This window comes from Phyllobates terribilis, unplaced genomic scaffold (genome assembly GCF_046119375.1).
Source record: "Phyllobates terribilis strain yellow unplaced genomic scaffold, ASM4611937v1 Scaffold_12__6_contigs__length_324123572, whole genome shotgun sequence".
In the NCBI taxonomy this organism is placed as follows: domain Eukaryota; kingdom Metazoa; phylum Chordata; class Amphibia; order Anura; family Dendrobatidae; genus Phyllobates; species Phyllobates terribilis.
In genome coordinates this window covers 260,873,452-260,891,378 of record NW_027362772.1, presented here as the reverse complement: position 1 = coordinate 260,891,378, position 17,927 = coordinate 260,873,452, and the positions used below count along the sequence as shown (strand labels likewise).

The 17,927-nt window shown below is 43.3% G+C and overlaps 1 protein-coding gene across 1 annotated transcript in view; it reads left to right on the top strand.

Moving 5' to 3' along the window:
* The window catches only part of PANK4 (pantothenate kinase 4 (inactive)), a 30,446-nt gene extending 20,223 nt beyond the window's left edge, over positions 1-10,223 (top strand). Inside the window, exons 13-19 of the mRNA XM_073656918.1 lie at positions 3,464-3,615; positions 4,148-4,203; positions 4,664-4,713; positions 5,450-5,554; positions 5,661-5,761; positions 9,092-9,160; positions 9,814-10,223. Coding sequence (XP_073513019.1) covers positions 3,464-3,615; positions 4,148-4,203; positions 4,664-4,713; positions 5,450-5,554; positions 5,661-5,761; positions 9,092-9,160; positions 9,814-10,027 — 747 coding nt within the window. The 3' untranslated portion in view covers positions 10,028-10,223. The remainder of the gene's footprint in view (positions 1-3,463; positions 3,616-4,147; positions 4,204-4,663; positions 4,714-5,449; positions 5,555-5,660; positions 5,762-9,091; positions 9,161-9,813) is intronic.
* The last annotated feature ends 7,704 nt before the right edge of the window (positions 10,224-17,927 follow it).

Sequence of the window (17,927 nt, the reverse complement as noted above, 5' to 3'; positions counted from 1 at the left end):
ATATCATCAATGACTGTGGAAATTTGCATGTTCTCTTCATGTAGTCATCTTTATAAATCTCATTGGAACGGCACCAAACAAAAGTTCCAGCATCATCACCTTGCCCAATGCAGATTTGCGATTCATCACTGAATATGACTTTCATCCAGTCATCCACAGTCCACGATTGCTTTTCCTTAGCCCATTGTAACCTTGCTTTTTCTGTTTAGGTGTTAATGATGGCTTATGTTTAGCTTTTCTGTATGTAAATCAAATTTCCTTTAGGCGGTTTCTTACAGTTCGGTCACAGACATTGACTCCAGTTTCCTCCCAGTCGTTCCTCATTTGTTTTGTTGTGCATTTCCTGTTTTGGAGACATATTGCTTTAAGTTTTCGGTCTTGACGCTTTGATGTCTTCCTTGGTCTACCAGTATGTTTGCCTTTAACAACCTTCCCATGTTGCTTGTATTTGGTCCAGATTTTAGACACAACCAACATCTTTTGCAACATTGCGTGATGATTTACCTTCTTTTAAGAGTTTGATAATCCTCTCCTTTGTTTCAAGTGACATCTCTCGTGTTGGAGCCATGATTCATGTCAGTCCACTTGGTGCAACAGCTCTCCAAGGTGTGATCACTCCTTTTTAGATGCAGACTAACGAGCAGATCTAGTTTGATGCAGGTGTTAGTTTTGGAAATGAAAATTGACAGGGTGATTCCATAACTTTTTCCCTCTGCTTGGTCTGAAAAAAATTACCCTTACTGAGTACCACATTTTTAATCTTGATTTCTTTTAGTGTTTCTTAAAGCCCTAAAGTTGCCATTTGAAATGACTTTAACGTTGTTGAAAAAAAGTAGATCATAGACATGGCACAAAACTAAACAACTAAATGAACATCCTCCGAGCCCGGTGATCCCATAATTTTTGCCAGGGGTTGTACATTGCGACCTAAAATCCTTTGGTAATCTTCCGATTTCATGATGCCTTGCACAAAGTCAAGGCAGTCAGCGCCAGAGGTAGCAAAACGACCCCAAAACATATTTGAACCTCCACCATATCTGACTGTAGGTACTGTGTTCTTTTCTTTGTAGGCCTCATTCTGTTTTTGGTAAACAGTAGAATGACCTTTACCAAAAAGCTCTATCTTGGTCTCATCTGTCCCTAAGATGCTTTCCTAGATGAATTTTGGCTTACTAGCGTACACTTTGGCATACTCCAGTCTAGTTGTTTTATGTCTGTGTCAGCAGTGGGATCCTCCTGGTTCTCCTGCCATAGCATTTCATTTCATACAAATGTTGACAGATAGTTCACGCTGACAGTGATGCGCCCTGAACTTGCAGGACAGCTTGAATTTCTTTAGAACCTGATTGGGGCTGCTGACAGGTCACACGACCGTCGTGACCTGTCACATGACTAAATTACGTCATGGAGGGTCCTTTTACTCCACCGCGAGCCACCCAAGACACCGGACGCACCGTACAGGAGAGACCAAGGGCCATCAGAAGGTGAGTATAATGTTTTGTTGTGTTTTTTTTTTACCATTTTTATTCTTTTTTTAACTATTAACTTGGTTAATAGCAGTTGCATGGATTTATATAGTATGACCAAGTTGTCAAACACTTTTCCAAGTGATGCTAAAATCGCTTGGAAAAGCGCTTTACAACCCGCTTGTGGCAATGCATGCAAAAATGCTTGACAAACGCTTCTACCTGGCAGGAAAAACGCGTGTAAAATCTGCATGCGTTTTTCCTGCCAGGGAGATGCAGAAAAAATCCAGAGCATTTCTGCATCGTGGGCACTTAGCCTTAATAAGTAATCCTAGACATGTCGCACATCTGCTCGATCCTCAACAGTGCCCACTGCCGTCGTGTTGTACAGCGAGTGAAATATGTATCGAACACGTCACAAATTTTTTTTTTTTTTTTTTTGTAAATCTATTTCTAAAGGTGCTATTGACATGAAATTCTCACTAGATGTCTGTAACAACCCATCCAATCCACACAGGCAAAGAAATCAAAACATAGATGTCCATAAATTGTGTAATAATGAGAAATGACACATGGAAAAAGTATTGAACACACTTACTGAAATTTATTTAATACTGAGTACAAAAGGCTGTGTTGGTGATGACAGCTTCAAGACGCCTCCTGTATGGAGAAACTAGTGGCAGACATTGCTCAGGTGTGATTTTGGCCCATTCTTCAAATCCTGAAGGTTCAGTGTTCTCCTTCTATGAACTCTGATCTTTAGTTCCTTCCGTATATTTTCTATTGGATTCAGATCCCGTGATCGGCTTGGTCACTCTAGCAGCTTTATTTCCTTTCTCTGAAACCAGTTGACAGTTTCCTTGCCTGTGTGTTTGGGATCATTGTCTTGCTGAAATGTCCACCCTCGTTTCATCTTCATCATTCTGGTAGATGGCAGCAGATTTTTATCAAGAATGACTGACTAAGTGCATTTGTCCATTCAGATCCTTTCTTCAGTTGCATAAAGTTTGCCAGTGCCATATGTTGAAAAACAGCCCCACACCATGATGTTCCCACCTCTACACTTCACTGTTGGTATGGTGTTTTTGGGATGTTATGCAGTGCCTTTTGGCCTTTAAACATGGTGTTTATTATGGCATCCAAAGAGTTCAATTTTGGCCTCATCTGACCAGACTATATTCTCCCAGTATTTCACAGGGAGAAAGTTGTTGAGCAAACTGTAAACGCGCTTGAACTTGCTTTTGTTCAGTAATGGATTCTTGCGAGGTGAGCGTGCATACAGGCCATGGAGGTTGCGTACATTACTTATTATACCTGCTAATACCAAGTCTGTCTGTAGCCCACCACAGGTGGTCATTGGTGCTTGGACTACTCTTCTGATAATTCTTTTCACTTCTCTGTCTGATATCTTGCGGGAAGCACCTGGTTGAGGCCCATTTATGGTGAAATAATGTTCTTTCCACTTCTGGATTATGGCCCCAACAGTGCTCACGGGAACCTTCAGTAGTTTAGAAATTCTTCTATAACCAATACCATCAGTATATTTTGCAACAATAGGGTTGTGAAGGTCTTGAGACAGCTCACTGGTTTTACCCACCATGAGATGTTTCTTGTGCGGCACCTTGGTAATGAGACACCTTTTTATGGGCCATCAGTTGAACCAGCTGAAACATCTATGGTTTGATTTATTTGCCTGTGTGGATTGAATGGGTTGTTACTGACATCTGGTGAGAATTTCATGCCAATAGCACCATTAGAAATATATTTACTTAGAAAATTGGTGCCGTGTAGATGGAGATAATGTCATGCTTGTCCTTGTGCCGTCTTGTTGTGCCTCATGTCAGCATGCTGGTAGCGGCGACTTTTTGGTCCAATAGAGGCCACGAATCTAAGAGGGGATTGATCGGACGGGTCTTGGAGCGAGCGATCCAAGCCGGGGTAAGAGATCCTTCCTCTCTTCCTTCTGTAAAATTCAATCTCTCATGTTTTTCTTCCAGGTAAAGCAGAAAGAAAATGACTTGGCGTTAAAATATTATCAGAAAGTTATCAGATCTTTGGATGCATTGGGCTGGGAGGAGAAACAGTTTGCACTGGTGAAAGGACTGTTAGCAGGCAATGTCTTTGACTGGGGAGCAAAAGCAGTCTCCGAGTAGGTGTTCAATGTTTTCCCACCGCCATATCGTCTGTAGATAACCTCCTGTGTTTTGCGGTAAGCCGGGGCTTCATTGTGGCTTTGTCGGAGATCTTTGACCACATGACTGTGTTATGGTCAAAGTTGCAGTGTAGCCCCAGCCTAAGCCTTGTATGTACGGTGATTATTCCAGCAGATCGTTAAAGGGGTATTCCTACCTTATAAATCTATACACTGCATATATTAAGTGGCGAGACAACCCCTCTTAAAAACTGTTCTATGTACACAGCTCCTATGTGTCTTCATGGTTACACCCCATGTAATCTGATCCTACAGCCATGAGACATTGGCAGAAGGAAGAGCGGAACACAACGACAGTATCTGACTACACAGGGGATGTTTGTAGTCTGTTACCATGGAGACACATCTGCAAAGGAACTGTTTCATAGCTGTCGTCATCTTTTGGCCATTTTCCATGAATTGTCTCGTTATTCAGAGGGGTTTAATAAATTCTTATACCCTACCCTTCTCCTTCTTGTATCCGATCTAGTGTCTTACAGTCCGACCCCGAGTTTGGATTCGAGGAAGCAAAGAAAAAGTTACAAAGTGAGTTTAGAGAGTTCATGCACGGATATTATATGGGTAATGTGACTTTCCAGTGATGTATGATGGATCTTAGGGAATACATCAGAAAAACGGTCACTGCAGATATGTTTAGCGGAAGAAATTTTTTGATAATTTTCCACGTCATTTATATAGTTTTGAAATCTTTGCAGTTTTTACTGTGTCCAATGTTCGACACTTCCTGTACGGTAGAGATTACTTTTCAGCAGTCTCATTATCAGCACAGACAAGATTACAATGAAAAGTAGCACTTACATATAAAAAAAAAAACATTCACAATAGGCGATGGTCACAGCTCACCTCCTCCCCTCTCTCGACAGCACAGAGTATGCCCACAACGCTCTCCCATGGAAGTGAATGAGCATCTCTCTGTACGAGGTTTTAGGGTAGACATTCCTGTTCACCTAATATCCTGTTTTCATTTTTATCCCCTTTCCTACAGCTAGGCCCTGGCTTGTGGACAAATATTCTGCATGGATTGAAAGGTTAAAGGTAGGGAACTTCCCTCTGTCCTTTGCTTCATGACCTTTTACATACACAGGGAGAATCAGAAATGTTTGCACTTTATTACACTTAGATTTTTATTTCTTGCTCAAAAAAAGTGTAAAAGCCATCCCACCACAACAAGGTGAACCCAATCGGGACTGTCCTATTCTCTAGTATTAAAACCAAGGGTACACCTTGTCGTGGTAGGATGGCTTTTATGCTTTTTTTTAATCAAAAACAATGTTTAGAAGTACCTTTTTGTTATTTATATGTACTATTACTACTTACAGCAGGGTATATGCTCAATTTGGGTATTGACCTCTTCTCTCCATACACTGTGTAGTGGCTGATCTCAGGTTCTGAAACTCAGCTCCTGTTCACTTCAGTGGGTGTTGAGCTGGAATTCTTATCAGTTGCCTCTATACAGTGTAGGGAGCTGTGCTGTGACGGCCGCTGCTGGAGCTAGGGTGCCAGTTGTCGGACCGCCATCGCTCAGATATCTAGATAATCACCTCCTTTAAAGGGATTGTCCGCACAGAATGATTGTTCAAACGAAGTTGTGCACCATGGTCTGGCCATTTAAGTGGATTTTTATTTTTTAATCTTTTTTGGTACCATTGCCTTATCAAAAAAATTAAATCCTGGACAACCCCTTTAAATGCATTTTGAGAAATGGCACATTTTGCCTTCTCATAATTGCAGCTATAGGGGCTTTTCTGATTAAATGATTTTGCCTTTTCAGGGTCCTCCACACAAATGTGCCTTGATATTTGTGGACAACAGCGGCATCGATATCATCCTGGGAGTTTTCCCATTTGTCCGAGAACTGCTGTCCCGAGGTACCGAGGTACAATACCCCCACTCTTGTATATTCCTCTACATTGGAGCCTCCTTATTGGTATATTTGTACATTGGTCCCATTGTATACAGCAGGGTCTGCGTTTCTTCCGCAGGTCATCCTGGCATGCAATTCGGGACCGGCTCTAAATGATGTCACCTACAATGAATCCCTGATCGTCACCGAGCGGATAGCCGATGTGGATACTGTAATACAGTGAGTCTTCCGGACCTGCGCTTTACTATTTATTTTAAAATGCGATATACTTATTAGCCACACCGCATCACAGTCCATGAATCTTCACCTCCAGAATTTTTGATTACTGGGCTAGCTCTCTAAACGGCATTCAATCCTACTTGCCAGCAAAGATGTAGCAGAGGGGATTGAGCCCTGTCCATGTTTACAGCGGCTCAATTAACTCTACATGCCGCAGTCAATAGCAACCGATGTATTTAAAAAGTGTGACACAGGGAGATCATGCCCTCTGTCACTCCATTGGCTCCCCACAGTGAGGTGATTGCTGTGGCATCCAGGTCTGCCATAGGTCAAAGCCTAATAAACCATTTGTTCAAGTCACCATTTACTAATAATTTAAAACTCATTTTTCTACAATATTTATGTAAAAAAAAAAATTTTTTTTTTTTCAGAATAGAGTATTTTAATAAAACAAAAGCACCTTTCCCCACTTATCCCCTATTACCACATTTGTAACAATAAATAATAATTAAATAAAAATATCTAGTGGTTGCCTAAAGAGGGGAGGGGGGGGGGGGGGGATACGGAATTAACTTTTTTTTGGGGTTCATTTTGCTTTGTATGAAATAAATTATCCAAAAGTCGTTTGTGTCCCAATCACTAGAGCTCCTTATATATGTTTATATATATATATATATATTATGAAGAAGTTTGGGCACCCCTATTAATCTTAAGCTTAATGTTTTATAAAAATTGGTGTTTTTGCAACAGCTATTTCAGTTTGATATATGTAATAACTGTTGGACACAGTAATGTTTCTGCCTTGAAATGAGGTTTATTGTACTAACAGAAAATGTGCAATCTGCATTCAAACAAAATTTGACAGGTGCATAAGTATGGGCACCCTTATCATTTTCTATATAAATAATGTGTGTATATAGATACACACATCTCCTGAGGTCATATTTTATTGTTTTTATCCTATTCTGAGATCCATAACTTTCATCAAGTAATTTTTCTAGTAGTAGTAAAACATTAAAAAAAATTGTTACAAATTGGGTATCACTGTAATCATACAACCCGTACATTAAAACCATATTATTATTTATCCTTCACGGAAAACGCAAAAAAAAATGTACAAAATACAATGTCTCAATTGTAGTTTATTCATCTCCCTTACAAATAAAATTGAATTAAAAAGTGATCAAGTAGTCATACAGTGGTGGTCCACAGTATTGGCTCCCCTGCAATTCTGTCAGATAATACTCAGCTTATTCCTGAAAATGATTGCAATCACAAATTCTTTGGTATTATTCTCTTCATTTAATTTGTCTTCAATGAAAAAACACAAAAAGAATTGTCCTAAAGCCAAATTGGATATAATTCCACACCAAACCAAAAAAAGGGGGTGGACAAAAGTATTGGCACTGTTTGAAAAATCACGTGATGCTTCTCTAATTCGTGTAATTAACAGCACCTGTAACTTACCTGTGGCACCTAACAGGTGTTGGCAAGAACTAAATCACACTTGCAGCCAGTTAACATGGATTAAAGTTGACTCAACCTCTGTCCTGTGTCCTTGTGTGTACCACATTGAGCATGGAGAAAAGAAAGAAGACCAAAGAACTGTCTGAGGACTTGAGGAAGCATGAGCAATCTCAAGGCTACAAGTCCATCTCCAAAGACCTGAATGTTCCTGTGTCTTCCGTGCGCAGTGTCATCAAGAAGTTTAAAGCCCATGGCACTGTGGCTAACTTCCCTAGATGTGGACGGAAAAGAAAAATTGACGAGAGATTTCAACGCAAGATTGTGCGGATGGTGGATAAAGAACCTTGACTAACATCCAAACAAGTTCAAGCTGCCCTGCAGTTCGAGGGTACAACAGTGTCAACCCGTACTATCCATCGGCGTCTGAATGAAAAGGGACTGTATGGTAGGATACCCAGGAACACCCCACTTCTTACCCCGAGACATAAAAAAGCCAGGCTGGAGTTTGCCAAAACTTACCTGAGAAAGCCTAAAACGTTTTGGAAGAATGTTCTCTGGTCAGATGAGACAAAAGTAGAGCTTTTTGGGAAAAAGCATCAACATAGAGTGTACAGGAAAAAAAAAGAGGCATTCAAAGAAAAGAACACGGTCCCTACAGTCAAACATGGCGGAGGTTCGCTGATGTTTTGGGGTTGCTTTGCTGCCTCTGGCACTGGACTGCTTGACCATGTGCATGGCATTATGAAGTCTGAAGACTACCAACAAATTTTGAAGCATAATGTAGGGCCCAGTGTGAGAAAGCTGGGTCTCCCTCAGAGGTCATGGGTCTTCCAGCAGGACAATGACCCAAAACACACTTTCAAAAGCACTATAAAATGGTTTGAGAGAAAGCACTGGAGACTTCTAAGGTGGCCAGCAATGAGTCCAGACCTGAATCCCATAGAACACCTGTGGAGAGATCTCAAAATGGCAGTTTGGAGAAGGCACCCTTCAAATATCAGGGACCTGGAGCAGTTTGTCAAAGAAGAATGGTCTACAATTCCAGCAGAGCATTGTAAGAAACTCATTGATGGTTACCGGAAGCGGTTGTTCGCAGTTATTTTGGCTAAAGGTTGTGCAACCAAGTATTAGGCTGAGGGTGCCAATACTTTTGTCTGGCCCATTTTTGGAGTTTTGTGTGAAATGATCAATGATTTGACTTTTGCTTCATTCTCTTTTGTGTTTTTTTCCTTGCAAGCAAATTAAATGAAGATAATAAGACCAAAGAATTTGTGATTGCAATCATTTTCAGGAAGAAACTGAGTATTATCTCACAGAATTGCAGGGGTGCCAAAACTTTTGGCCACCACTATATGTACCCAATAATGGCAACATTGACAACTACAGCTTCACCCTCACCCTCAAAAAACAAACAAACAAAAAAAAAAAAGTCTGTATACAACTGTCTACAGAAAAATACAGTTATGGATCTCGGGAAAATTGAACGAAAAACCCAAAGTTTTTTTTTATATTAAATATTTTTATTAGTTCTCTAATTTTTTTTTTTTTTTTTTTTTCTCATTCCACCTCCCAAAAAACATGAGGAAATCTGCAGCATTTTTGCCACACAGTGTGCCGCAGTCATTTTGATTGACTTGTATGATGATGAATTAAAAGTGCTGAGCGTCCATTTCTTGGGATCATCTTCGCCAACGCCATATTTTAATGTCCTAAATCTCAATACTCTCTGAACACCATTTTGTCAGTGATGGGAAAAACCTAGAAAAGCTCCTCGGTGTATGGAACAGCGATTTATTGCATGGGACGTGTGTATGTATATACTTTTTTTTTTTTTTAATATAAGTTTTCATTCTTCTTTCTTAGTTCTGCATTGCAAGATGATAGATTGACACTGGTACAAACTGGCTCAAGTTCTCCTTGCTTGGATCTCGGGTGAGTCCGGTTTACTTTTTTCATCCTTCCTATGTAGCGTTGCTCATTTTATCAATCAAAACGACAGAAATCATTTGCGTAACTTTATATCTTGTGTTATGCAATTTCTCTGCCATATTTGTAAGCCTAATCTTGCGTCAGGACCTGTCAGAGTTGAAAAAAAGATGGATTTACAGGAGTCAGCAAAATTATTCCGGACTGGAACAAAACTTGGAAATTGGATTTGTTTATTTATTTTTTTATTTGGGCATTTTTGATAATTGGCCCTCAATGTGTTTTCTTGTTCACCGATCTAAAATGTATTGGTGCGATCAGATAAAGGTGTTGTCCTATCGCTTATCCAATGGTCGTCCAACTGCCGTTGGGATATCTATGATTTCACATTAACCACCAAACGTTGGCACCCTCACCGACCCTGAGAATGTGTGAATGGAGGGTCTGCTTCCTAATTTTCGGCATCCGCGAGACCTCCCATACACAGGAGGTATCACCGAGACCTTCTGAGTATGGCAGCTTTGGCTGAGATGGTTGTCAGTCGACCAATTTTTCAGCTAATACTCCGGCCAAACACAAATTGCCAAGGTGCAAAAATGGTCGGGAAGGGCTTCTTGTGGCTTCTTGGTTCCGATTAACTCTCTCATTAATGTCTACAGTCGCCTGGACAAAAGCCTGGCCATGCTGGTGAAAGAGCGAAACACCGACCTGGTGATCATTGAAGGGATGGGCCGAGCCATCCACACAAACTACTATGCCGTCCTGCAGTGCGAAAGCCTGAAGCTGGCCGTCATCAAGAACTCCTGGCTGGCCGAGAGACTAGGAGGCAAAATCTTTAGCGTCGTTTTCAAATACGAGACTCCACCCAAATGAGGCGACTCCACCGCGTCACCGCCGCCGCAGCACAACCCAATCCTCAGCACTAGTTTTATCCTATTGTAAAGAATGTATTTTTATTACAGGGATGGGGGGGGACATTGCTGTATTTATATTGTGCTTTTTGTGCTGAGATAAAGGGGACGACCCGCTCCCATATAAATATATAAATAAATTTAAATTATATATGACACTTTAGCTCTATTTTATTCTATAAACTTTTACATTGGGATCCTGAGAATTTGATATTACATTTTTATTATGCTGTATTCATTAGGACTAGGATAAGAGGGATTTGCACTGAAAGTAATTGATTTTTTGGGGAATAACATTTTATCAAGGTTCAAGTTATCACCTATCTATGGGATAGAGGACAACTTGCTGTTCACCGGCGGTCCGCCCACTGAGATCCGGAAATAACTTGGCAGTCCCATAGACAATAAATGGAGTGGAGGGCAAGCGATTAGCCAGCAGATATAGGGTTAATAGCGTTAGAAAGGAGATTGGCTACTGGGAAGAAATTAACTATTCTTCACTGGAGCCGCCGGCTTTCAGTCATGCAGACTTGTCGGTACACAGTGAGTGGCGGCTGGTGTTCGAGCGAGTGCACTAAAACTACATTCATTCATTATGGGACTGCTAGTATTTGTGGTGGTTGAGCAAGTGCACTGCCACTACATTCCTTCATTATGAGGCTGCTGGTTGTCGAGCAAGTGCACTGACACTACATTGCTTTATTATGGGGCTGCTGGTTGTCAAGCAAGTGCACTGACACTACATTTATTCATTCATTCATTATGAGGCTGCTGGTATTCGTGGTGGTCGAGCATGTCCACTGCCACTACATTCTAACAGGGATAAAAGTGCCTCATTTTGCTGGTGGAGGTCTGACCGCTGGGACCAGCACCGATCAGCAAGTTATTACCTGTCCTATGGTCCTTAATAGGCAATTTCGTTTATATTCGCAGACCGCCCTTTAATATCTGCCCCCCATGCAGTAGTGTTTAGTAACTGTATAGTTAAATCTCATGTGCTCCAAATGTGAATTCTGATCAGACTGAGTTCATTCTAAGGGGGATTCACACACCCGCGGGTCTCCTGACATCTGCATATATTGGGTCAGGAGGCCCTCAGCTGGTCCATACTTGGACTGTGAAACATGGACGTGTGAATACGGCCCAAAGTTCTGTAAAATCTGTTTTGTTTTATCCCCAGGAAATCTTGTAGATATCTGCACTTGATCGTCTGTTTCCATTCTAGCAAAGGTTTGTTTCTACTTCTATGCAGTCAGTTGTAAAACTGGGATTGGATCAAAAAGCCTTAGTTACTTACCGGTAACGGGATTTTTCAGAGCCCATGACAGCACCACGTGAGAGAGAGGATCCGCCCATCAAGGACCGGAAACCTACAGGTTAAAAAGGGCGGCCCTCTCTTCCCGCCTCAGTTTAGTTAACAGAGCATGAGAGTACCGCCAAGGTTGGTTATAACAAAACATAATCACATTAAGTACATTACTTTTCATCAATTTCCTGCAAGGGTGCACAAAAAGAAATCAACTCTACGGGAGTGCACAACACCAGTGAAGGGAGGGAATATAAAGGTGCTGTCATGGGCTCCGAAAAATCCCGTTACCGGTAAGTAACTAAGGCTTTATTCGGTCTCCCATGACACCACCACGTGAGAGAATTACAGAGACGAAGGAAATTAGGGAGGGACCACAGGTTGAAGCACCCTTCTCCCGAAAGTGAGATCTGCAGAGCCACCCAGATCCAATCTATAGTGCCTATAGAAAGTAGAGGGAGAAGACCAAGTGGCAGCCTTACAAATTTCCTCAATGGAAAGCCCTGTCTTCTCCGCCCAGGAGGTTGATACCGCTCTGGTAGAATGCGCCCTCAATCCCTCCGGTATCTCTTTATCCCCTGAGGAGTATGCGAGGGAAATGGCCTCCTTGATCCATCTAGCGATTGTAGCCTTTGAGGCCTTACAACCCTTTCTAGCCCCCTGATAGCATATAAATAGGGACTTATCCTTTCTAAAGCCACGTGATACTTCTAAGTACTTTAGTACGCACCTCCTAACGTCTAAAGTGTGAAGCCTCTCCTCCTTTTGATTTTTGGGCGGGAAGCAAAATGTCGGGAGAACTATCTCCTGGGTTCTATGGAATAGAGTGGCCACTTTCGGAAGAAAGGCTGGATCAGGTTTTAATATAATCCTATCGTCCAGAATTTGCATAAATGGAGGGCATATTGAAAGGGCCTGTAGGTCACTGACTCTCCTGGCTGAAGTTAGGGCTACTAACAGGACCGTCTTTAGGAAAATAATTTTGGGGGAGACTAAATCTAGTGGCTCAAAAGGAGGACTGGTCAAGGCATCTAAGACCAAATTCAAATCCCAGGGAGACATCTTTACTTTGGTAATGGGTCTACACCTAAAGGAAGCTTTTATAAAACGAGCTATCCAATAGTTATCTGCAATATTGGAAGAAAATAAAGCTCCCAACGCCGACACCTGTACTTTCAAGGTACTGGTAGTGAGACCCAATTCTAAGCCCCGCTGCAGAAATTCCAGAATTTTCCCAATAGGGGGCCCCTCCTCCACCTTAACTTCTGCAAAGGACAGAAACTTCCTCCAGGTCCTGGCATAAATACGGGTGGTAACAGGTTTTCTGCTAGCCAGGAGAATATTCACTACATTTGCGGGGAATCATTTGTTGGTCAATAACACCCTCTCAAATTCCACGCTGTCAAATGTAGACTCGGGGCTGGAGGATGGGAAAGTGTCCCCTGAGTGAGGAGGTCCAGAATCTCCGGAAGAACCCAGGGATCTGATATGGACATCTTCCGGAGACAAGGGAACCACGGTCTTTTGGGCCAAAAGGAGCATATGAGTATCACTCTGGCCCGGTCTGCCCTGATCTTTCTTATCACTGCTGGGAGCAGGATTATGGGAGGGAAGGCATATGCCAGAGGAAATCTCCAGGGAACCATGAAGGTGTCCACTGCCAGGGGTCCTTCTCTGGGGTCTAAGGAACAAAAATTTTCCACTTTCCGATTGGCCCTTGTTGCGAATAAGTCCACAGTCGGAAGGCCCCACGTTTCTACGATTCTGGAGAATATTTGCGTATTTAGGGACCACTCTCCCTCTTTTACAGAAGTACGGCTGAGGAAATCCGCTGTGATGTTTTCCTTCCCTTTTAGATGAGTAGCCGAAAGAGGGACAATGATCTTCGGCTTTCAGCAAAAGTGTGTTCGCTACCCTCATCAAGTTTCTTGAGCGGGTTCCCAGTTGGTGGTTTATGTAAGCTACCGTGACTTGATTGTCCGAGAGTATACGGACATGCTGGTCCTGAAAATATATAAGGAACTCGTTGAACGCATGCTGCACCGCCAGAAGCTCCTTAACATTTGATGACAACTGTCGCTCACTGCTTGACCAGGTTCCCTGCACTAATTTCCCTTCAAAGTGAGCTCCCCAACCTGTAGCACTTGCATCAGTGGACAAGACTGCAGTTGGACTACATTCCCAGGGAACCCCTTTAGCAAGATTGTCTTGTCGTAACCACCAACGAGGGGACCGTATGGCACGAGGACCTAGCGTAAACTCACGGTCTAGATGCCCCTCTAAAGCTGCATTATTGTACAACACATCCCACTGAAAAGCTCTTGAATGTAATTGTGACCAACGAACCGCAGGAAAAGTGGAGGTGAAGGTTCCCAATAGTGACATGGCCTTACGGAGTGACATAGAAGGTTTACGTATACACTGTGCTACCAACCCCCGGTTTCTATCAATTTTTTCTTCTGGAAGATAACATAGCTGTTTCCTAGAATCTAGTATGACCCCCAGATATTGTTGTACCTTGAGTGGAGATAATCTAGACTTTTCTAAATTTAGAAACCACCCCAAGCTCTTTAAGACCGACATGGCCTCCCGCAGGTGGGTCTCGCACTGAGCAAACGAGTTCCCCACTATCAGGAGATCATCCAGGTAAGGGATAATTAGAATGTCCCTTTCTCTTACATGGGCCATAACTTCCGCCATTACTTTAGTAAAAACTCGCGGGGCTATAGCTAAACCAAAGGGGAGTGCAGTGTATTGAAAGTGTTTAACCACCCCGTCAATTTCAATGGCCAGCCTCAAGTATTTCTGATGGTCACTATGAATTGGGATATGGTAATACGCATCTTTGAGATCGAGCACTACCATATAGCAGTGGGGAAAAAGTAACTTTATTACCGATTTTAAAGACTCCATTTTAAAGGTATGTATTTTAAGGAAATTATTCAGGGATTTCAGATTTATGATTGTCCTGAAACTTCCATCCGGTTTCGGAACCAAGAAGAGCGAGGAGTAGAAACTGAGACCCTTTTCTGCCTCCGGAACCTCAATCAGGACGTGCTTTCTTATTAGGGCTTGTATTTCCGAAACGAGGGCAGCCTGGCGTTCTGGGGAAGAACTGGAGGGAACAAACCTGAATCTTTTGTGAGGCAATGCTTTAAATTGAAATTTAAGACCATACTTAATCAGGCTTAAAATCCAATTACTATGAGAAATCTGTTCCCAAGCTGGGACAAAAAATGACAATCTCCCTCCCACCTGGGCTGATTGTGTATCCCCTGGCTTCTGCTCAATTTTTGGAGACGGACCAAAGAGTAGACCTCTACCTTTTCGACCCCTTTCGTCAGACTTGTCTTGCTCCCTGAAATATCTTTTCCGGAAAAATGTCCTCTTCCGGAACGATCTCTTAAAGGAGGGTAGAGGTTCTGATGGAAACCCCTTCTTAGGGTCCCCAACTTTCTCCAATAAGTCATCCATGGTCTGACCAAAGAGGTATTCTCCTTCGCACGGGATTGTGCACAGTCTGGATTTAGTCTGTAAATCCCCTGGCCAGCATTTAATCCACAAGGCTCGCCGAGCTGCATTTGACAGTGCTGCTGATTTTGCTGCCAACCTTACTGAGTCCACAGATGCATCAGCAAGAAAAGCTCCTGCCCCCTGAACTAGTGGAAGGGAAGTAATAATGTCTTTCCTAGAAGTCCCATCCTTCAACTGACTGTCTAGCTGTTCAAGCCACACCATCAGGGCTCTGGACGTACAGGTGGCTGCTACTGTTGGCCTCAGTGCGCCCGCAGCTGTCTCCCATGCCCCTTTCAAGAAAGTATCAGCCCGTCTGTCTAGGGGGTCTCTCAATGCACCCATATCATCGAACGGGAGGGAAGTTCTTCTCGCTGCTTTGGCAACAGCAACATCCAGTTTGGGTGCTTTTAACCAGGAGGAACACATAGCATCCTCAAATGGATATCTCCTTTTAAAGGATGGAGGAACACTACCCTTCTTGTCAAGCTTTCTCCACTCCTTATCAATGAGGTCTTTCACCTTTGAGTTTACCGGAAAGCCCCTTCTTTTCTTTAGTCCCAGACCACCAAACATAACATCCTCAGCTGACTTCTCTGCCCTCGTGTCCACTATCCCCATTGTAGATCAGACAGCTTTTACTAGGGCATCGACCTCCTTCAGGGGGAAGCACTGTATCTGGCTCACTGTCAGAGGAAGAGAAGGCGGAGGAGGAAGCGACCGACAGTTCAGAGTCTGAACCCAGCTGGGTTTCTTGAGGAATATGCCCAGACTCTGAACCCTGCAAGGCTTTGCCTATTTCTTCCCTTATTAAAGTTCTTAGGCCTAGGGAAAAATCTGGGGTTTCCTCTGACATCATCTTGCGAATACAAAGCTGGCATAACCTCTTGCTATATGAATCAGGGAGTGGACAGCTACATAAGGCACATTCTCTGTGTTTGGATTTTGAGGAACATTTCTTGCTCTAAAAGAAAGTTATAGATAGAAAGAAGGAGGAAACATTAGTAGAACTTTCACGAAGATTCCACTCACCCCACACAGCCTTCGGTACCGTAGAAGCAGAAGAATCCAACATGCATGGCGAGGAATCACGCCGCACCGGACCGTCCTTCCTGCTCTTAGTGGTAGCTCTTCTAGCTGAACGACCAGACCCTAGCCGGGAATGACGCTGCGCCACTAGTTGTGAGGGCTCCCCAGAGGGCTGCTCCTGCAGCAGATGTTGTTGCCTAGGTGACAGCTCTTGTAGTGTAACAATGGGCTGGGAAGCACCTCTGTATGTTACCAGACCTTTTATATACTGGCCATACCGGTACCATGTGTGGGTGTGTGTTTCCTCTCTTTTTTTTTTTTCCCAGGAGGGCGTTACCTGCTCCTTGGTCTTCCTCCCCAGGTGGCCAGGTGGGTTCATCGCCCCAGGTGGGCTCCTCGCCGCCAGGTCCTTTAATCACCCGGCGTTCAGCTGCTCGCGCGCAAAATTCAAATCCTAGGGCTCCGGCCCCTTCCGGTGACGTCACGGGGACTTCCTGCCCGGCGCAACGGAAGTCACGTCACTAGGTCGCGCCTGTCACGTGCCCCGCCGGCGCGACCTACATCTCCTGCGATTTGTAGCGGGGGGAGGAAGCCCGCTAGCGGCCCCACACCTGGCGGACATCTACCTCCCCGTGAGGCGATGTCGCGCCCGCCGCAACGCTCACGGAGGCGCCCCACTGAGCCCTCCGTGGCGTCTCCAGAGGACCGGGACGGACTGGCTCCAACCACCTGCTGTGGCCCTCTCTGGGACAGGAGTCCAGCTTCTGCAGGTAAACCTGCGAGGTCTCCCATCATGGACAGGAAACCTAAACTGAGGCGGGAAGAGAGGGCCGCCCTTTTTAACCTGTAGGTTTCCTGTCCTTGATGGGCGGATCCTCTCTCTCACGTGGTGCTGTCATGGGAGACCGAATAAATATTTGTTTCAGATCCACTACTCGTGATGGGTTCTCTTTAACAGGTTTTAAAGAATAACTAGTATATTTTAGTTTTTTTTTTTTTTTGTTGTTGTTTTTTTCCCAACAGAAGCCCTTCAGTAATGCTGTAGATTGGGGGGTCCGGCTCCTGTCACCCCCACTGATCTACAGCATTTCATATCAGCAGGCAGAATTGCCTGACTTATGTACGGGCCACAGCGGAGTACAGACTCGACAGGAAGTCTGTGGCATGCGTAGCACTTCTGCATCCTGTTTTGAGCGATTGGTGAAGGTCTCCATTTGCAAAAGTCTGTCTCTACTTACTAGGTAAATCATGGTTTCTAAATGGGGTTTTCAGGCATGAGCAACCAGATGTCACCACTTAAAGGAAAGCGGTCATCATTGGCGTAACTTGAAGCTTGTGGGCCCCAGTTTCAGGAAAAGCACATGTACATTAGCACCAATAGACGGACTCTTTTTTGTATTGACGCATCTAATGAGCGTGTGCCAAGGTAATTATGAAGCGAAAGGGGAGGAGGTGAGCTGTGAAATTGCCTATTGTGATTGGTGGATCCTGGGTTACCTGTCATTGTAATCTAATGATAATTCAGCTGCCAGTGTGAAAATGGCAATATTTCTTGCTTTTGTTTTTTTAATCAAAATCCTGATTAAAAAAAAAATTTTTTTTTTTTATATATATAATTTTTTTTTTTATTTTAAATATATACATTATGCATGCATGTAATACTAAAGCTTGAGGCCACGTTTGTTTACACGGTCAGTATTTTACATCAGTATTTGTAAGCCAAAACCAGGAGTGGGTGATAAATACAGAAGTGGTGACGTGTTTCTATTATACTTTTCCTCTGATTGTTCCACTCCTGATTTTGGCTTACAAATACTGATGCAAAATACTGACCAAATACTGAATGTGTGAGCGTGGCCTTAAACTGATTCCCACGGGTTAGTCTTCAGAAGCCCATGGCTATCAGCGCATCTTCATTGGAAAAGGGGTCACTTAGATGCCACCTGTCAGTCATCGGTTGAGGGATTGTTGGGGTAGGAACGGCCATGATCACGGACAGACGACACCAATCCTC